At 34.1% G+C, this 22149-nt stretch overlaps 1 protein-coding gene across 1 annotated transcript; it reads right to left on the reverse strand.

Moving 5' to 3' along the window:
- Positions 1–1956: 1956 nt before the first annotated feature.
- On the reverse strand, positions 1957–7222 carry LOC21386841 (NADP-dependent glyceraldehyde-3-phosphate dehydrogenase). Its single transcript, XM_010093908.2, has 9 exons — positions 6919–7222; positions 6592–6785; positions 5926–6054; positions 4773–4892; positions 4458–4594; positions 4202–4357; positions 3510–3888; positions 2807–2923; positions 1957–2371 (listed from the first exon to the last, which is right to left on the reverse strand). Exons 1-9 carry the CDS (start codon positions 7061–7063, stop codon positions 2258–2260), a joined length of 1491 nt encoding a protein of 496 aa, XP_010092210.1. The 5' UTR covers positions 7064–7222; the 3' UTR covers positions 1957–2257.
- Positions 7223–22149: the final 14927 nt, after the last annotated feature.

Below are 22149 nucleotides of genomic sequence, written 5' to 3' on the forward strand. Positions count from 1 at the left end.
CAAAATCCAATTCCTCTTCAATTCTGGGCTGAGTTGAATCTTTCTCCTCCTCAAACTAGAGTCACAACATAATTCAATCAATAACTCCCAACTAAACACCCAGCCATTCAAAGATTTTTCCCCAAATAAACCCTTACCTTGAATCCTAGCTCAAACAACCTCTTTTTTTTTCCTCCAGGAATTGCTGCAGCCCCTTTTTCCTAAAATCAGTTTGCTGCAAAAGAGTAACGTCCACCATTGAGAAGGCTTGATTATGCTTGTCCTTATACTCCTTAGGTAGGTTACAAGATTCGGAGACTAAAAATATAGAAAAACTTCACTTTGAGCTCAAATTTGTATTTTAAAAGTTGGGCCTTTGAAGGAATCCGAAAATGGGATTTTGAGGGAAGCTCAAGGTTCAACTTTTCTAAGACCAAATTAGGTTGTAACGTTAAAATCCACAGAATCCAGCCACTAAGCGAAGGAAAACATCAAGGCAAAAATCAAATTTTCGGATTAGAAAAGGAAATAAGAGAATACCCTACAAGAAATCTCCTAGGATTCGGATTACCTAGAAAAACTTATCAAAATCCGAAATTTGAACCAAAAACTGGATTTGGAGACAAAGGATAAACGAAATCAAAGTCTCATACCTCTTTGATCTTGGAAAACCACCTTCAATACTTCAAGCTTCTACACAATCAATCCCAAAACCGGATTACCTATGGAATTTTGAAGAAAGCCATTTGTTTTCTAACCAAATCAAGGCTCTTCTTTTCTTTTTTTTTTTCCTGGAAGGGAGATCGAGGGGGAGAGAGAGTCGGTTGGGAAGATGAGAAAGGAAGAGTGAGAAATGTGAAATAAGGTTGAGGTTTGAGAGAGATTGAAAAATTGAATTTTTTTTTTTTCCTTCCTATGTTACACCATCCCCTCCTCAACGTGGCCAGAGAAGGGAGATGAGTGGCATGGCTGAGGTTCCAGCCATGCCACGTGAAAGGGCAGTTGGTCCTGTTTTTTTTTTTTTTTTTTTTTTTTTTGTTAATATGGCCCCCAACTACGAAAATTCTTTCAATCATGCCCTCCTAAAGCCTTGCAATTTAGTCCTTAAACTCTTTTATCATTTCTCTTACAATTCCTTCATACAAAATTAACACAAAAGTTTAAGTCCGAAAATTAGGATGTTACAACTCTTCTTGATTTCTCTTACAAACTTCGGTGGTTCTCTTAATTTTTATTTCCTCTTTTTTCTCTTACAACTCTTCTTGATTTCTCTTACAAACTTCGGCGGTTCTCTTAATTTTTATTTCCTCTTTTTTCTCGTACAACCTTCGGCGGTTCTCTTAATTTTTATTTCCTCCTTTTTCTCTTACAACTCTTCTTGATTTCTCTTACAAACTTCGGCCTATTTATAGTTGATGTAGGAGGCCATCTGAAGATCGTCGATGTTGCCAAATTGTTATTATACAAGTTTCAAGTAAACAACCTTTCTTGTAACAAGTTTTAACAAAACTTCTTTCGTTGAAACGAAACTTCTATCAATGAAAGCTGTTTATGAAAGCGACATATGATCATCCAAACTTTCACAGCAGTTTCTTATTTATTCTTTAATTCATAATAGATTCTTTAATTCATAATAGTGTAACATATAGCGATCCTACATTGAAGATCACTTTTATTATTCTTACATTTATAGCTATTGACTAGTGTCTACATGCATACACATGCACACGTCATTTAATTTTATTTATCTTTGGTTCACCCCATACGTGTGTCGTGTCAGCATCCTTACACTCGCGCACCCCTCTATGGCTCTTAGGGTCATATATACACAATACGCATAGTTCCCACATGGACCCGGAACACCTTCCTTAAAATAAAATTAAAAAAAAAAAAAAAAAAGGAAAAAAGCAAAAGCAAAAGCACCCTCTGCAAACAACCTTAATAGAAGGCGATAAAAATAAATAAAAAATAAAAAAATTGGACCATAGAACCTAGCAATGCTATTATTCGTCTTAAAAGTTTTCTGGCTAACATGTCACACGAGCAAAAGAGAAGCCAAATTCATTCTTTCTGTAGCAGCATATGCATCATACTGGCATGTATAGCAGATGATGTAGCTGGTTGATGAAAGAGTCCTATCCTCCTTATTCACTTTTGCCTAAGACAAAATTAATAAAGAGAAATACAGTAATTTAAGTCTTTTCTGACTAAATTCACGTGCACATACACTACATAAGTATTAGCCACTATCCCATTCCGTAAAGGGTGATTAACACAACTAGCCCGTAGTGTAAGTAGGAGTTGGCAAGTTTATAACAGTGCTCTTGATCTTGGTCATCATGTTGATGCTGTTGGTGATTCCTTGTGACCCAATTCCGCTGTCTTTAATACCCTGCATTGAGTAAAAATATTTGTTGGATCTATAGAAGTATTGGCCTTAGAAAGAAACGTTGGTGATATAGCAACTGCAGTCTTGTGCAACTAGCCGACTAGAAATGGCCGACTTCAAATGGGTTTTAATGCAATGATAAGGATGTCTTTCCTTCTCCCCTTAGCACGTGCCTAGATTTGATACTTTACAGCCCCGCTATATGGCCCCTGCCTGACTAATTTGTTGTGAGGCATTGAATATGTGGTGGCATGAAATAAAATTGGGCTCATCTTTTGAGTAGAATTGGGTCAGATCGTTTCTACTTTGTTGGTGGGTCCTAGGTTTTCCAAAGTGATAAAGGGAATGGGAGGCAAGATGCCACCATAGATTCCCTTTTATATTTTAGGAAAAAGAAAAATTGCAATCATGTGGGGTCTTTGTTTAGAGATTGCTTACCTGGAATGGGAAATGATCCGGTCCACGAGCTGGTGCGGAGTTAATCTGAACCGTCCCTGTCTCCATTGCATCACTGATCAACATTGCCTTGTTGATGTCCCTTGTGAAGACACAACCCTGTTTGAGACATGAATAAACACTAATTACTCAAAAGGGAGAGATAGTGAAGATAGACCGAACGTGTATTATACAAGGATAAGTTTTAAGTTTTAGTTGTTTATAGGATAAGAAGAACATAATACTTTGACAAATTATAGAAGGATGATTTTTAGTTGGTTGTTTATAAGATAAGGCCTCAGCCAAAACGTAAGGGGACGGGTATACTAAGAGACAAAAACCAAGTTTGTTGTGCTAAAAGAGCTTAACATATACTTTGACAAATTATAGAAGGATGATTTTTAGTTGGTTGTTTATAAGATAAGGCCTCAGCCAAAACGTAAGGGGACAGGTATACTAAGAGACAAAAACCAAGTTTGTTGTGCTAAAAGAGCTTAACAGATGACATTGCACATTTATCAAACTTTTTTGTGGTGCAACCAATATCAGAGAGGACAAATATCTCATGTAAGTGAAGCATGGAACTATTGATGGGTGATCAGAAGATCACAAGTTCAAGTCTCCATTCATGTTTTTTTTTTTTTTTCCTCCTTTCTTGAAATAATGTCTATTCATGTTGAATCAATTAGTAAATGTAAGTTTGTACCTGGAGTCCAAAATTGCTGGCATTGCAATGGTGGATTCCTTCTTCAACAGAGTTAATCCTAATGACTGGTAAAACGGGTCCAAATGGCTCCTCCCATGCAATTCTCATGTCGGGCCTGACATGATCTAACAACAAAGGCCAGATGAGATTTCCCTCTCTCTTGTATGGCTGGCAAAATGTTGCACCTTTCTCTTTTGCATCCTTAACCAATCCCTCGATGAAATTCGCAGACGACTCGGAAACAACTGGAGTGATATCACTGTCTTCCTCTGGTGGTCCAACTGTCAGTTTTGCCACCTTTGCCTTCACTTTCTCGACAAGGGCATCAGCGACAGATTCCATTACTAATACAACCTTAACAGCAGTACACCTCTGTCCACTGTTGTAAGAGCAGGAATTAAGCAAACAAAGAATAGACCATGTTAGTGGTTTTATAAGGAAATTAAGCATATACTTGAATCACAAAAATATTGATTCTTTTGTTGATAAATTTTTAAAATCAGTAATGATAAATATCATAAGAGAATTTTATAGTAAAATAAACTTTCTTGTCACAACTTATTCACCCGTAACAGTTAAGATTTAGTTTCATGGTGTGTCAACGAGCTTTTCAATGAGTATCAATTTCCAATTTCAGCACAGGCCAAGTATAGTGCTGTTCTACATGTATCCTAAATTTCTAATCCCTTCACCTGTAAGAAAAGCCGCCTTTAATAATGTTCGACGCAACCAAATCCAAGTCGGCATCCTCGAGCACAATGCATGCATCTTTTCCTCCCAACTCCATCTGGAGAGGGATCATGCCGGCCTTCTTTGAAATCGCAATGCCAGTGTCTCCACCAGTGAAGCTAAGAAGGAATTGATTCAAGAGTTAGCTAACGCATCAAATAGAGACCAAAACGAGGGCCTAATTGTATGGGATGAAATTATGATGACCTGGGATTTTACCTTATGCAGTTTACCCCAGGATGCATGGTAAGGAAGTCACCAATCTCGGATCCCTTCCCAGTGACACAATTGATAAGGCCTTTCGGAAAGCCAGCTAGGTGAAAACAGTGCACCATGTGGAGACAAGAAACAGCTCCCTAGAAAGAAATTTAGGAGATTCAGAGAATCAATCTGCAATGCTTAATTAAATAGTGTTTCTTTGTGTTTTAATTAACATTTTGAAGTTTGTTAAGTTTTCACAGTACGTTGTGCACTAGTAAATTGGTGATTGTCACATAGTTTATGGAACAAATTTGTCATTAGTATGGTAGTTACCTGAGTTGGGGGTTTAAGCACAAGGGAATTTCCGGCTATAAGAGCAGGAGCAATTTTTGAGACAGCAAGGTTGACAGGATAGTTAAATGGTGGAATCGCCAAAACCACCCCGAGAGGAATCTGCAATTGGAATTGAAACATAATTACAATTATATTATTTAAACTTTTTTTCTTTTATCTACAAAATGATAGCAATACGTCTCATATCCCCTACATGGTGAAATTTTAATTTCTACCACGTAGCTAGAAGCCTAGAAGATAAGTAACCTTTTTTTTTTTTTTTTTTGAAATTATGACAGATTTAACTAGTGTTCAACTTATTGTTGTTGGTTCTTTGCAATCATGTACAATCATCAGTTGTTACACAAAACAATGGCAACAGATAACCAAACCAAGCAGAAAATGTACCGAAGGCTTAGTTTCTAACACTTAGATCTAACTAAAATCATAAAAGATTAAAAAAATATGTAAAAGTAATAATTTTTTATACAGATCAGATACAGTTAAAAAGAATTTTTGGTAATTCATTTTTTGAATAGCTACCAAAAAAATCTCCTAATTTCAAAAGGCTATCTAACTTTTCTTATCTAAAAATAATTTGTCATTGGTGCTTTTTCTTTTTCCTATGTGGAACTCATCTATATGACCCACTTCAGATAATTCTTTCAGAAATCTGTTTTAGGCTTGCGTCATTAAACCCAACTAACTGTGCATGGCTCATATGTCCCCATACAAATAAATATGAGAGAGAGTTATGATTACTAGGTGGGTCCACGGATAATGCTTTGTAGGAGCTACAATAGAATAAGATATAACTCTCTCAAAGAGGCAAAAAAAAAAAAAAAAAGACACTCTTAAGAAACTAGTCACCATCATATAGTCTAGCCATAATAAGAAACATAACTAAAAAAATATAGGCAAAGCTTAAATCTTTCACAAATAATTGATCCTACAAGTCACATATACAAATATAAAAATGCAAAGTACAACATCATATTTATTTTATGTAGTCACAACTTTACTAAACAAAAGAAAAGGAAATATGTTTATCACAAACTAATGTTACAGACTTCTAAATCATTGTTATTGTTATACAGAATAAATATAAATATTAATCTCAGGAATGCATTCAAATCCAGAAAATGATGTATACCTTTGAAGTGAGGCAGTACTTTGTCCTCTCATTTCCGGGAAAACTATCGGAAACCAAGAACTTCCCTTCTCCCAAAATCCTAACCCCTTCTTCGGCACAGTAAGACACCAGATCTCCAGACCTCACGACCTTTAAAAAAAAAAAAAAAAAAAAAAAAAAAAAAAAAAAAATTTTAAAAAATATAATCTTGAAAACTTAAATTGTTCAAACTACATGAACATGGAAACAAGCAAGTTCATTCTCTAATTGGCCTCTAAACTATCCCAAAAACAGTATTGTGGAGGTAAATACTAAATCAAATTAAACTTTAGAAAAGAAAAAGGAAAGAAAAAAGTTGTACGGTTAGTCCCACGCCAAATTTTCATCAGTGTAAAACCATATGTAATGTAATAACAGTACATACTCTGTTTTTGTATAAATATAAAAATTAAAAAAAAATTACAATTTAGTCGGTATATCAGTATATATATTTTGTAGTACTTAATGCAAAATATTTGGGATTTATATTGTTATTTTTATACTTTAAAAAAAATTAAGAAAAGTTTATATCCAAAACTAACAGCACTAATTTTGAATAGTACTACTAAAACCTTTTGTTTTTTTTTTTTTGGGTCTTTGGGAGTAATTATTCTAACTTAAATGCAAGACCAGCAAGAATTTGTGAACCTCAGTGACAGAATCTTTGGCTGGTTTAGCAATCTCTTTGACAAGACACTCCGCAATTGGAAACTTGTGTTCCTTAAGAATAGCAGCAGCCTTGTGAAGCAGCTCTGCTCTCTTCCAAAGAGGAGTCTTTGCCCATGATTTCTGTGCTGCTTTTGCTATTTCCATCACTTTGTTCACCTCCTCTTGGGAACATGCTTTTTCATCAATTTCACCCCCAAAAACACAACATTAGTGCTTACATATAAATAATTACATGACATGCGTGAATCAAACGCAAATCATAATATTTATGTAAAATTATTATTAAAAACAAAAACAAATACTTACCTTGAACTTTGTACTGAGTCTTTCTGGTAGTGGGGTTGATTATGGCAACACTTTTACCAGAAGCACACTTCTTCCACTCTCCATCACCATAGTACTTGTACACATCCCCATCCAATATCTCTGCAAACACTCCAGTCCCAACCATATTGAATAGTAATGACCAAAAAAAAAGGGAAAAAAAAAAAAAAAACTCCAAAAAGCTCAAAACCCCAGAAAAGAAAAACAACCCAAGAATTGAAACACTAAAGAAAATGCAACTTCAATGTGTGACTGGTTTGGGTTAATGATTTGGTAGGATTTTGGTGTGGTGTTTATATAAGAAAGAAACTGAGCCACTAAATGGGACAAAGGAACGAGGTTGGTTTGGTGGTTCAAAGCTTGCCAAGTGGACTTTTTGTTACTTTTTTTGTTTATTTTTTTATTTTTCTTTTGTTGGTTTCTACGCCTCATTTTCCGGGGTTATGTATTGACGCCATTGCCACTATTTACTTGCTTTTCCAAGTAGTGCGCAAAATCATAGTCGTTGGCCTCGTTTTTAACGACATATATAGGCATCGCAAACACAAAGCAAGTAATTAGTCATTAATGGCCAAAATTACTTATGGGTAATTATGTACTTTTATTGGCTGTCTACTTGCTCAAAAGTTTTGACCTCCATTTCACTTGTACCAACTCTTGACTCAACTTAGGCTAGAGTAAACACTGCAATTAACCTAGATCTTTTTTTTTCCCCTTTATTGGTTTTTTATAACACTAATAAAAAAATATTTTAAATATAGGAGTGATTTTGATTATTTTCATTTGTTTTACTTACTATAATTACTACAATTATAGTAACTAATGGCGATTATAGTGCATTCTACAATTACCAACGCACTATAATTGCCAGAAATTACTTGTGATGGAATTATTGATATGATAGTGACATAAAAAAAAAATCAAAATACACCCTTTATTATATCAAACTAAAATTTAAAAATAAGAAAAAAGTGTCGAGCCACATGGAACAATAATAAAGTTTGCCAATATGCTCATAGATGACAGATCGGCCAAGCCCACTTGACTTCACCACGGCCCGGAAGCACAACCAGGACTCGAGTGAAGAACCACGCGACACCATCACTGCCTTAAATAGTGAATACCCACCTGACTCCACCAGAAGACACTAGCACAAACATCAACAAAGGCGACTCCACCGTTAGCGTTAAAGTGCACGAGAGAGATTCTGAGGTTGTAGAAACATCGAAGATCCGGCGCACATAACATGGCCGAACAAAAAACTACGTTTCCCATTTACTTTTTGCCACAGAGTCGCAAACACCATCATAGTCAGTAAAAAAACAAAATAGATTTTTTAATAAAAAGATCAGCTCTTATGTGGAATATTAAAATTTAAAAAAAAAAAAAAAAAAAAAAAAAAAAAAAAAAAAACCTTAAAATGCATATAAAGAAACAAGAAAAATCATACTAAAAATAAAGATTAATTACAACGTAACAACCGTTTCTCTTCAACAACAACGAAACGTTAACAAAAAAAGCCTCCTCGGTTAACTTTTCCTCAAAAAAAAAAAACAGGGTTGAGCCCAACAATAGTTTGTCAGATAACCAGTAAGACACCTACAGTAGGGAGGGGATCGAGTCCCAGTAGGAAGGGAGTCAAGGGGGTGACATTGCTTAGGAGATATGGGGGGCCGAGGTGGTACAAGTGTCGATGACGTGGAGGGTGGTCAAGGGGAAGGGAAGACATACATACAGAGTTTTAATCAGTTTGAAGAATGCATATATATATAAATGGAATCAAGAATATATAATTGTTGTCCTTTACAAGTGCATGCATGCAGTCTCCTTTAATTATATGTCAATTTTAATTGATGAGGCGTTTGACAAGCATGCTATAACTTATGGACTAATGATTTTTTTTTTGTTTTTTTTTTTTTTTTTTTTGCGAGGACAATAATCTTATGCTACTTTTCAACATTTAAGTAAGAAGTACTATATACTTGTTGTCCACTTTGGAGGCTAACATAATAATTGTATGGGTATCTAGGGATTTTGTGTTTTCAACTTTTCATGAATTGACAAACTGCACCTTAAACGTGCATAAGTAGTACTAGATTACTTTTTGAATTTCATAAAGTGTAGCAAAGTGCTTTCAATGACTATTAAAATTTAGATAATAACGCCATTATCTACTTCATTTGAACTTGTTCTATTAAAATTTAGATGATAACACCTTTATCGACTTCATTAATTTAGCTTTGTTTGAATGCTGGAGATTATTAACATTTTAGATGACATGCAACACATCACATAATGTGTATGAGGGTGTTTTTGTCCAAATTTTAATCACCCTTATTGATTTAGGGCACTCTATAATTAAGTAAATTTAAAAAGATAATTTGTCAAAATTAAAGTTCAGGAGATTAATTTGCAAAAGTAAAAAAGAAAAAAAGTACTAATCATCCTAATTATATATAATAATTAGAGAATCATAAACACATACGTTATAGCTTGTGCTAACGCTATTATTTTGGTTCTACAAAAGTCACAAGTAATTATGATTGCATACTTAATCTAACGGTAAGTTTACACATATGAGTGTTCAATATTGAGGTTGAGTGTTCGAATCTCTCACCCAATTTAAAAAGAAATATACAAGTAATTTATTTTAAGATTAAGAAATGGTTTGTTTATTGCAGTGTTGTTCCATGTACTTCTGACTTGTACGACTTTACGAATTATTGTGCAACTAATAGGGTTATGTCAATTAGTTGTTTTTGATATTGAAATTGAAGCTCTCAAGTGTATATACTACAAAAAGTTTTTGGTAAATGAAGCAAAAAAGTTTTTCTTTTTTCTTTTTTTTTTCCCCCTTGTTGTTTGTTTGTTTTTTTTTTTTGTTTTTTTTTTCCTGCGTCTTTTTTGATACATATATGTTGGAATGTTTGTTGCAGTAATATCAAAAGCCTTCAAGAAGTTGACTAATTTAAGGTGTTGGAGCTTCCTTTTCACCAAAGATTAAAAAAATGCTGATATAATTTCTGCAAGGTCGCCTAAGCAGAACGGCACTTGTATATTTTTGTATAAAGTGTGTATATTTACAGTAAGTTGTGTATATTCACACGTAACTTGTGTATATTTACATGACACTTGTATAATTGTGCAATCGTGTATATTAACATGTAAATCGTGTATATTTACATATAAATCATGTATGTTAAGTTATAAGAAATGACAATGTATATTAATCCTCAAAACATGTTTTTTTTATAGCAATTAGTGAACACATAGCATGAAAATATGTATATTGACTGATTTATTGTATTTCATGTTAAATATACATGATTTTACATATAAATATATATAATTTACGTATAAATATATACAATTTATACACGATTATACAAGTGCCTGACCAGAGACAATTCCTATAATTTCAACACGTATAGCAAAACTTACATTATTAAAGCTAAAGGAACTATAAAAGAAAAAGTTAATAAAACGTGGATTTAATTTTGTCTAAAGTCATTACAATTTTGTACTTTCTTTAAATGCTTTTTACAGCCAAATGGTATTTAAAAATAAATATACAAGTAATTTATTTTAAGATTAAGAAATGGTTTGTTTATTGCAGTGTTGTTCCATGTACTTCTGACTTGCACGACTTTACGAATTATTGTGCAACTAATAGGGTTATGTCAATTAGTTGTTTTTGATATTGAAATTGAAGCTCTCAAGTGTATATACTACAAAAAGTTTTTGGTAAATGAAGCAAAAAAGTTTTTCTTTTTTCTTTTTTTTTTCCCCCTTGTTGTTTGTTTGTTTTTTTTTTTTGTTTTTTTTTTCCTGCGTCTTTTTTGATACATATATGTTGGAATGTTTGTTGCAGTAATATCAAAAGCCTTCAAGAAGTTGACTAATTTAAGGTGTTAGAGCTTCCTTTTCACCAAAGATTAAAAAAATGCTGATATAATTTCGGCAAGGTCTCTGGTCAGGCACTTGGAAAATGCCTGACGAGAACGGCACTTGTATATTTTTGTATAAAGTGTGTATATTTACAGTAAGTTGTGTATATTCACACGTAACTTGTGTATATTTACATGACACTTGTATAATTGTGCAATCGTGTATATTAACATGTAAATCGTGTATATTTACATATAAATCATGTATGTTAAGTTATAAGAAATGACAATGTATATTAATCCTCAAAACATGTTTTTTTTATAGCAATTAGTGAACACATAGCATGAAAATATGTATATTGACTGATTTATTGTATTTCATGTTAAATATACATGATTTTACATGTAAATATATATAATTTACGTATAAATATACACAATTTATATACGATTATACAAATACTTGACCAGAGACCATTCCTATAATTTCAACACGTATAGCAAAACTTACATTATTAAAGCTAAAGGAACTATAAAAGAAAAAGTTAATAAAACGTGGATTTAATTTTGTCTAAAGTCATTACAATTTTGTACTTTCTTTAAATGCTTTTTACAGCCAAATGGTACAACAAAAAAAGAATGTGGAAGATAAAAGGGACTAAAGGAAGCAAGGAATGATGATTATAGCTTTATCTTTTCCCTTATGGGCATCTTATTCATTTCACAGCTTGCGCTAGTCCAATGGAGCTTATCCTCCTCCCATTACTAGTACTAGTAGTGGTGAATTCATTGACGACCCTATATCCAAATCCAATCCAGTCCTATTCCCTTTGAACTCTGTGCCCAAATCAGCATTCCCCCAGTTCCATTCTGAGGTTTTTGGTATGACCATTCTGAGCTTCTAGTTTCCTCTTTTGCTTCCTCGATGCAAGAGCCAGAATATTCCTTGAACAATTGCAGTCTAATCAGATTAGGGGAGGAATGGTATTACATTTGTCAGAGCATGGCCAAATTTTGGGTCAGCTTTTAGTGGGCCTCTACCATTGATAATGACTAAAATGTCTCATTAAGTTCACGTTACGAGTACTTAAATAAAGGAATTTTTATGGTGGGATACGACATCATATATATACTCTACGTTGTTGTTACTTAATAAGTTGTTGTTACTTAATTAGTGTCATATGAGTAAGGTTTTTTATGATAAGTAATAAGTTGTTGTTACTTAATTAGTGTCATGTGAATCTTGTGTTAATATGCAACCATAGAGTTGAATTAAACGGTTTATATGGTATGAGACTGGATTGTAAAAGATTTTCTTGACACTACTATTACACTTATTTTGTATGTAATGATATAAATCACACGGTTACAGCCAATGGTCTCATGTTCCACACCCATGGTAAGGTGTTTGTTATTTACTTAAGTAGTCCCAAGTGATATGCATGCCTGTTTACCAGTACACACAGAAAGGAAAATGTCCAAAGCATGGGGAGAATGGTAGATGAATCTCAATTTATTGATGGGAAATGAAATGTAGAAGTTTGGTGGTTGATGGGTTTTTTGGTTCACAAAAGTGTTTGTGGTGTGGGGTGAACTTCAGTTTTCACAAGTGCTTAAGAGCCATAGAACTTATGGACCAGTATATATCATCATTGTTAAGCCCCATTCACCCACCTACTTTGCTGCTCAATGTTTGATGTGTTAAAGAGATTGTAATATGTCTCTTCAAATCATTGCAACTATTGGTAATATGTTTTCACACATATCTAAACACATATTAAAATAGATATAACTATTTTAATAGATGTATTAATCCATGAAAAGATACATTTACACTGAGAAATGTACCTTTATGTGAATGGTTGTGATGATTAAAAAGGTTGCACTCATTCATGAAATGGTACGTCTCTATGTGAATGGTAGTGATGATTGAAATGGTTGCATTCATTCATGAAATGGTACCTTTGTTTTTATTAATTCTCTAAAAAATTTACAGACTTAATTCATGTTCTAGAACTCAATATTATTGCCATATATTGTGTTCAATGGTTTGTTGTATCTTAGGGGTAATTTGCCATTAAAACTCATTAGTAAACTTTGATAAGTGAGAGTAAATAAAACCTTAAAGGAAAGTATTCCTATACGCCTCAAACTCTCTCTTGTTTTATGCATTCTTTTCATCCTCTACACACAAATTCTCCAACAATCTTTAAGGTTTTAAATTGCTACAATGGAGGTTGAAAAGAATATGGCATCTTTCGTCAATCCAAATGTCCAACTTGATCAATTCGATGGTACCAATTTCACCTGCTGGAAGGGAAAGTTTTCTTCCTTCTCATCTTGCTCAAGATCGCCTACGTGCTTAATACGAAGTTAGAGCCACTTTTGAAACCGAATGAGAATGATTCTGATGAATTGAAGGCTGCAAGGAAGAAACACAAAGATGATAAAGTCATGTGTCGGGGTCGCATTCTCAACACTCTCTCTAATAGGCTCTACGATCTCTACAACTCGATAGAGTCTCCGGCAGAGATTTAGAATGCTCTCGAATACAAGTACAAACCTGAGAAAGAAGGTAAGGAAAAATTCCTCATCTTGAAATATCTTGCATTTGTCATGGTTGATACCAAGTCCGTTCTAAATCAAATACATGAATTGCAAGTCATTGTTACTAAACTTCGTGAATTGAAAGTTGAAATTTCTGACTCATTCCAAGTGGGAGTAATTATTGCTAAATTGCCTCAAAGTTGGAATGGTTATAGAAAGAAACTCCTTCATAGGAGAGATGACATAACCTTGGAGGAATTACAAAAACACTTGAGGATCGAAGAAGAGACTAAGTCTCGTGATCCCAAAGGCAAGATTATAGATTCGACACTACTATTACACTTATTTTATATGTAATGATATAAATCACACGGTTACAGTTCCACACCCATGGTAAGGTGTTTGTTATTTACTTAAGTAGTCCCAAGTGATATGCATGCCTGTTTACCAGTACACACAGAAAGGAAAATGTCCAAAGCATGGGGAGAATGGTAGATGAATCTCAATTTATTGATGGGAAATGAAATGTAGAAGTTTGGTGGTTGATGGGTTTTTTGGTTCACAAAAGTGTTTGTGGTGTGGGGTGAACTTCAGTTTTCACAAGTGCTTAAGAGCCATAGAACTTATGGACCAGTATATATCATCATTGTTAAACCCCATTCACCCACCTACTTTGCTGCTCAATGTTTGATGTGTTAAAGAGATTGTAATATGTCTCTTCAAATCATTGCAACTATTGATAATATGTTTTCACACATATCTAAACACATATTAAAATAGATATAACTATTTTAATAGATGTATTAATCCACGAAAAGATACATTTACACTGAGAAATGTACCTTTATGTGAATGGTTGTGATGATTAAAAAGGTTGCACTCATTCATGAAATGGTACGTCTCTATGTGAATGGTAGTGATGATTGAAATGGTTGCATTCATTCATGAAATGGTACCTTTGTTTTTATTAATTCTCTAAAAAATTTACAGACTTAATTCATGTTCTAGAACTCAATATTATTGCCATATATTGTGTTCAATGGTTTGTTGTATCTTAGGGGTAATTTGCCATTAAAACTCATTAGTAAACTTTGATAAGTGAGAGTAAATAAAACCTTAAAGGAAAGTATTCCTATACGCCTCAAACTCTCCCTTGTTTTATGCATTCTTTTCATCCTCTACACACAAATTCTCCAACAATCTTTAAGGTTTTAAATTGCTACAATGGAGATTGAAAAGAATATGGCATCTTTCGTCAATCCAAATGTCTAACTTGATCAATTCGATGGTACCAATTTCACCTGCTGGAAGGGAAAGTTTTCTTCCTTCTCATCTTGCTCAAGATCACCTACGTGCTTAATACGAAGTTGGAGCCACTTTTGAAACCGAATGAGAATGATTCTGATGAATTGAAGGCTGCAAGGAAGAAACGCAAAGATGATAAAGTCATGTGTCGGGGTCGCATTCTCAACACTCTCTCTAATAGGCTCTACGATCTCTACAACTCGATAGAGTCTCCGGCGGAGATTTAGAACGCTCTCGAATACAAGTACAAACCTGAGAAAGAAGGTACGGAAAAATTCCTCATCTTGAAATATCTTGCATTTGTCATGGTTGATACCAAGTTCGTTCTAAATCAAATACATGAATTGTAAGTCATTGTTACTAAACTTCGTGAATTGAAAGTTGAAATTTCTGAATCATTCCAAGTGGGAGTAATTATTGCCAAATTGCCTCAAAGTTGGAATGGTTATAGAAAGAAACTCCTTCATATGAGAGATGACATAACCTTGGAGGAATTACAAAAACACTTGAGGATCGAAGAAGAGACTAAGTCTTGTGATCCCAAGGGCAAGATTATAGATTCCTCTAAGGTTAATGTTGCCGAAGCTAGTAAGTTTTCTAAGAACTTCAACGTCAATAATGACAAGAAGTTCAAAAGCCCATTAATGGCCAAAAGAAATTTTCTGAAAATTGTTCCTTTTGTGGAAGGAAAGGCCATTGCCAAAATGACTACAGATACACGAAGAAAAATGAAGAAGTTAACACCAACAAGGCCAATATTGTTGAAGAGAAATCTAAAGACATTTATGCTATGGTTTCAGAGATGTAAATTGGCATGATTACTGAAACCAACATGGCTGCAACTAAATCCTCCGAATGGTGACTTGATTATGGTGCCACAATCTACGTTTGTAATGACAAGAAATTGTTCTCATCATACAAAGTGGAAAAGGGAGGACAAACGGTTCTCATGGGGAGCAATGATGCAGCAATAGTTGCTGGGAAAGGTGTGGTGGAGATCAACTTTACTTCCGAAAATAAGCTTACTTTGAACAATGTTCTTCATGTTCTTGATATTAGGAAAAATCTTGTATCCGCTAGTCTAATGTGTAAGAATGGGCTTAAGATTGTACTTGAGGACAATAATTGTATTGTATCTAAGAATGGGGTATTTGTGAAAAAGGGATATTCTTGTGATGGTATGTACAAATATAGCATTAATAATAAAGATGATATAAATTCTATTTATATTGTTGACTCTTTTGGTGTTTGACATTCACGTTTACACACTTAAATTTTAGATCTTTGAAATATATCTCTAAACATGGTTTGATTAATTGCAAAGATGTTAAAAATGATAAGTGTGAAATTTGCATACAAGCAAAGATGACTAAAAAATCCTTTCCTAAAGCCGAATGAAATACTCAAATATTGGATATGATTCATACCGATATTTGTGAGTATAATGGTATTTTGACAAGAGGAGAAAGAGATACTTTATCACTTGCGTTGATGATTGTTCTAGATACACTTATGTGTACTTACTTAGAACAAAAGATGAAGCCTTTGATCAATTTAAAATTTATAAGGCTGAAGTTGAGAACCAAAAAGATAAAAAGATCAAAATGGTTCGAAGTGATAGAGGTGGTAAATATTTCTCAAATGAATTTGATGCCTTCTGTGAAGAGCATGGTATTATTCACCAAAGGTCAGCCCCTGAAAGAAAGAATATGATTTTTACTGATATGATTAACTCTATGCTTCTTAATGCTAAATTGCCTAATAATTTATGGGGGGAAGCTTTACTTACTGGATGTCATGTTCACAATTGAATTACATCTATGAAAACACATTTCTCTCCATATGAAGTATAAAAAGGAAGAAAACCAAACTTGATGTATTTAAGGGTGTGGGGCATGTCTAGCCTTCTATAGAGTGATTGACCATAAATCATCAAAGTTAGATGCTAGAGGAATTAAAAGTGTTTTCGTAGGATATGCTAAAAATTTCAAAGCATATGGATCATTGAATCTAGATTCCAATGTGATTGTGGAATCAAGAGATGTTGAATTCATTGAGAACAAGTTTAACTTTGATTATTCCACTGAATTAGAATTTAATGTTGATCAACCATATGTTGATACTCTCGGTACATCCACTAATGAAAGGAAAAAGTCTATGACATCTTTCGAACTAAGGGGAAGTCAACATGAAAGAAAAGAAAATGATTTAGCACCGGATTTTATTTCATCTCAAGCTTTAACCTTTTTGGTTGAGGGAGATAGAAATGGCGTACTTAATAAAATATCATTGTTGCTTAATACAGAAGAATATCCAAAGACATTTAGTGAAGCTGTGTCTTCAAGGGAAGCTTCTTTTTGGAGAGATGTCGTGAATGATGAAATGGATTCGATTATGTCGAATTAAACTTGGATCTTGGTTGAACTCCCTCCAGGATCAAAACCAATAAGCAACAAATGGGTGTTTAGAAGAAAGTACAATACCGATAGGTCTATACAAACATTCAAGTCTAGATTGGTAGTCAAGGGCTTTGAACAAAAGCGTGGTATAGACTACTTTGACACATATGCTCCGGAAGCTAGATTGACATCCATAAGAGTGCTATTTACAATTGCATCAATATACAATTTGCATGTGCATCAAATGGATGTTAAGACGGCCTTTCTAAATGGTGATCTTGATGAGGAAATCTATATAGAACAACCCGAAGGGTTTGTATTGCTTAGAAATGAGAAGAAGGTTTGCGAGTTAGTCAAGTTGCTTTATGGTTTAAAGCAAGCACCAAAACAGGGGCATCAGAAATTTGATAATGTCATTTTATCTCATAGTTTTAAGCATAATAATGTAAATAAATGCATATACTCCAAATTTATAAATAAATTTGGTGTGATTATATGTTTATATGTGGATGACTTGCTTATCTTTGGACCAAACATGCACGGGGTAAATGATACCAAGAAGTATCTAACTTCACAATTTAAGATGAAAGATCTTAATGAGGTAGATACTATCTTAGGTGTAAAAGTGAGGAAGCATAGTCGGGGTTACTCGTTGTGCCAATCTCATTATATTGAGAAGGTGCTTTTTAAATTCAATATTTTGAAGTTTAAAGAAGCGAATACCTCATATGATTCTAGTATTAAATAACTAAAGAATGTAGGCCGAGCGATAGCACAGCTTGAATATGCTAGTGCAATTGGTAGCTTGATGTATGCCATGCATTGTACAAGACCTGACATAGCATTTGCAGTATGCAAAATGTCTAGGTTCACGAGTAACTCGGGTGTCACATATTAAAATGTAACTGGTAGAGTACTTGGTTATCTTAAAAGAACCATTAATTTGGGTTTGTCATATAATGACTATCCGGCGGTACTTAGGGTACTCGGATGCAAGTTAGATAACAAGTGCAAGTGATAATAAATTCACATCCGGTTGAATTTTCACAATTGTGGGAGGAGCCGTCTCTTGGACTTTTAAGAAATAAACGTGCATAACTCATTCTACAATGGAAAGTGAGTTTGTAGCACTTGCCGCTACGACAAAGAAGCGGAATGGTTGAGAAATCTATTGTTTGATATTGAGTTGTGGCCACAACCGATGACATCTATTTCTTTGTACTGCGATAGTGAAGCTACTTTGTCTAGAGCTTATAACAAGGTTTATAATGAAAAATCCAGACATATTAGCTTCAAACATGGATATGTGAAACAATTGATAACCGATGGTGTTATTAATATTCTTTATGTTAGGACAAACAAGAACCTAGCAGATCCTTTCACGAAAGGTCTTTCAAGAGATTTAGTTCAAAGAAACATCTTGTGTAATGAAAACTTTCTTTGAAAGAGTCATCGATGATGGTAACCTAATTATGTAATAGTTGTACCGCTATTCCATAGTTAAATGGGTAAAAAAAAGTCATTATTATGTGACTAGGTTAGCACCGAAATTTAATTTGTCCGTTCCAGGATGTCGGTGCAAAAATAGCTACGCGGTTGAGGTTAAGCTTATACTCTTAATGAAGTTTGAGTCTTATAGTATCATTAATTGACAATTAGGGTGACATGCACCGTTATGGGCAGAGTTTTGTCAATCTGGATGCTGAACAGGCATTTGTAAGTAAATTTTAAATTTATTTCTTTTTTAAAATTTAACATAACATATTATACTATTTTTATTCATTTTTATTTCATTTACCTTTGCAGGCTCAGATGGAGGGGGAAAACCCAAGCAGATGACATAGTCTACTGGCGAAGGTTCATCTGCCAGGGCGGTTGATGGGGAGGGGATTATGTCCCAAGTCTTGGGCAAGCGCAGAGGACACACTAAGGGGGTGGGATTGACACTACCACGGAGGAATCGTTTAAGCGCTTTCACCTCATCATTTGGTTCACAACCGGACGGGTAGTCTTCGATTAATTTGCCCCTTTATGTCCAAAACTGGTTGAAAAACATCTACGTCGAGCAATGCAATATGTTCGACAACCAACAGATCATGATGGAAGCCATGTGCTCGATGAATCCCAACATCAACTTCTTGCCACTTAACTGTCTCTAACCGTTGGTTCCTCAGCCACCTGAGCTAAACGAAGAAGACGACGACAAGGACAATGATGCTGCTAATTTAGGGGATTAAAATATAAATTTTTTTATTATTATCAATATTTTTTAGTATTTCTTGATTAATTTACCTTTTAAGACTGATCTTATTATTGTGTTGACTATTTTATATCAATCTTTTATTAATAAATATCAATTTTATTGTTTTATTTTATTATTAAATTTTTTTCTAATTTATATATTTAATAATTAATATTATTAGTAAAGTACCACAAAAGAAAGAAACAAAATATTTGCAGTGACATATCTAAATTGTCATTGCAAATAATCTACATTACTACCGACGACACTTTAAAGCTTATGGTCACAAAATGTTTTAAATACTTTTGCGATGACACATAGTCGTCACAGATAAGTTAGGACATATCATCATCAATGACATATTCAACAAGGCATTTCTGATGACTAATTCACGACGACTGTCATCGCAAATAAGCTTTTTTTGTTGTAATGAGACATAAATCGAAACTTCACCTAAGTGAACATAAGAAATAAGACTGTGGTTTAGTCTTGTAAATGTTCATGAATTCAAGATAGAGCACAATGCCGGAATAGTGCTAAACGATTGGAACACATTTTTAAGTCTATGATAATACATATGTGATATATTTTCAGTATTTGTTTAAGAGACAAAGTTTAATACAAAGTACATTGTTGTCTTGTGAATACTTTGAAGTATAGTCACTAATTGGATGTTAAAATCGAAAGATACCTTCATGTATGTGTGTGGTTATTGTTGTTAATTCTGGAGAAATATTACAATTTAGTGGGGGATTGTTAGAGAGATTGTAATATGTCTCTTCAAATCGTTGCAGCCATTGGTGGTATATTTTCACACATATCTGAACACCTATTAACAATAGATATAACTATTGTAATAGATGTATTAATCCATGAAAAGATAACTTTACATTGAGAAAGGTACCTCCATGTGAATGGTTATGATAATAGAAAAGGTTGCATTCATTCATGAAATGGTACTTGTCTTTGTGAATGGTAGTGATGATTGAAAATGTTGCTTTCATTCATAAAATTGTACCTTTGTCTTTATTAATTCTCCAAAAAATTTACAGACTTAATTCACATTCTGAAACTCAATTTTATTGCTAGATATTGTGTTCAAGGGTTTGTTGTATCTTAGGGGTAATTTGCTATTAAAACTCATTAGCAAACTTTGAGAAGTGAGAACAAATAAAACCTTAAAAGAAAGTATTCTTATACGCCTCAAACTCTCTCTTATTTTTTGCATTCTTTTCATCCTCTATACACAAATTCTCCAACATGATGATCCTGACCATACGACATCTTGTGGGTCATGTCACTCTTAACTTGGGGCTACCATCTTTTCTTTGAATGTTACACTAATCTTTTTGAAGTGACTAATTCAATATTCATCCACCAAAAAAAAAAATAGTAATTCAAGATTTAGCGACAAAGTCTGAAGGTAAAGGACTTATTTTATTCAACGGAAATGTTACAATTTACATTCTTTTCATTTAAAGAGTGGGAGAAAAAGTTGTAGCAATCGTCATTTTCTAGTGTTCTCAAATCTCGTGTGATTCTCGTCACAATGATCGGGAAGAAAAGGTTGTTAAACTGCTATCAATCACATTTTGAAGTCGGGCTTTTTATGTCCGGGGCCACTAACATTTAGTCCTTATTCGTTTATTATTATTGTAATAATTGTTATTGTTGTAGGAAAAAATCTCACACTCTACATCATGCACTAGATGAGCGCCACGAGGCACAGTGGGAGGATTAATAGCCATGCCAGCTCAGCATAAAGTATTCGTAAAATGGAACTTGGTAGATGCCAACCGCAAGATAAAGCAGGAGGTCGACCGTACAGAGGATTGGAGAAGGCCAAGAAGTCGACTGTACAGAGGCATCAAAATAGACGAGAAGTTGACCGCCCCAGATAGTGGGGGGAGATGGCTTGATAAGCACCTGAGGAGCCGATATGCAGGCAACCCGAGGAAAACTGAACCGGGAGGATATCTTACGTGACTTGTAAGCAAGTAAAGTTGGTAGGGGAGCAGGAGAAAGACTACTGTTGACTGGCAGACACTCCACCCGTCAACGACTACATCCAAAAATATGAGACAATGTGATAGAATGTAACGATGGAAATGAAAGAGGTTGAGGGGGGATAGAGCAAATATATATGTGAAGAAATGGTGAGCTAGGGGGCTCTCGATCTGTAAGAACAACTTGTACTCAGAGAAGATAGTGAAGATTTTTCCCTCCTCACAGTGGACGTAGTTCTTGAACAACAATAGTGAACCACTATAAATTTTAGTGTTCATTCTCTTTGATTACCTTTAAAAAACCTCCTCTAAGCAAGATTAAGCCACTAAAGTCACATTAATCACTTCCAAATCTAAATTAATCATGTTGACGAATTTTAACCATCAACAGTTATAAGTTATAATTACTGTTATCTCTCTCTTAATAATAATAATAATAATAAAAATACTCTTTAGTCTCGTACTTCATTTATTTTGTATTTCAAAAAAGTGATCGTGTGCCCACCACATGTGCATCGAGCCAGGAGTATTTGAAGGAACTCACGACTTATAATTCTAAGGTTTGACGATTGTTATATGTGGTTCGCTCCCTTTTCCTTTCTCCTCTTTTTTTTTTCCCCCTGGTTCATCAGTCTTCTTCCTTTCGCCATATTATTCTAATATGCTCAAAGCTCATGTGATTATTGTCACCATGGTAGTGGAGGGTAGTTTGTAAGAACTATTATCAATCACATTTTAAAGGTCAGCTTTTTGGTGCCATAGCTCCCACGAGTTTCTGCAATAGGGTCTTCTTCTCGCAGTTATATTTTTCCCATCAAGTGATCGCT

Source organism: Morus notabilis, unplaced genomic scaffold, assembly GCF_000414095.1.
Source record: "Morus notabilis unplaced genomic scaffold, ASM41409v2 Scaffold954, whole genome shotgun sequence".
Lineage (NCBI taxonomy): Eukaryota > Viridiplantae > Streptophyta > Magnoliopsida > Rosales > Moraceae > Morus > Morus notabilis.

What these genes read in the sequence shown, in the direction of transcription:
- LOC21386841 (XM_010093908.2), bottom strand. Translation starts at nt 7,063, where the DNA reads ATGGTTGGGACTGGAGTGTTTGCAGAGATATTGGATGGGGATGTGTAC. An exon ending in AGTACTGCCTCACTTCAAAG is followed by an intron (nt 4,893 to 5,925) that starts GTATACATCATT and finishes TTCCAATTGCAG; the next exon opens with ATTCCTCTCGGGGTGGTTTT. An exon ending in CCAGCAATTTTGGACTCCAG is followed by an intron (nt 2,924 to 3,509) that starts GTACAAACTTAC and finishes TGTCTCAAACAG; the next exon opens with GGTTGTGTCTTCACAAGGGA.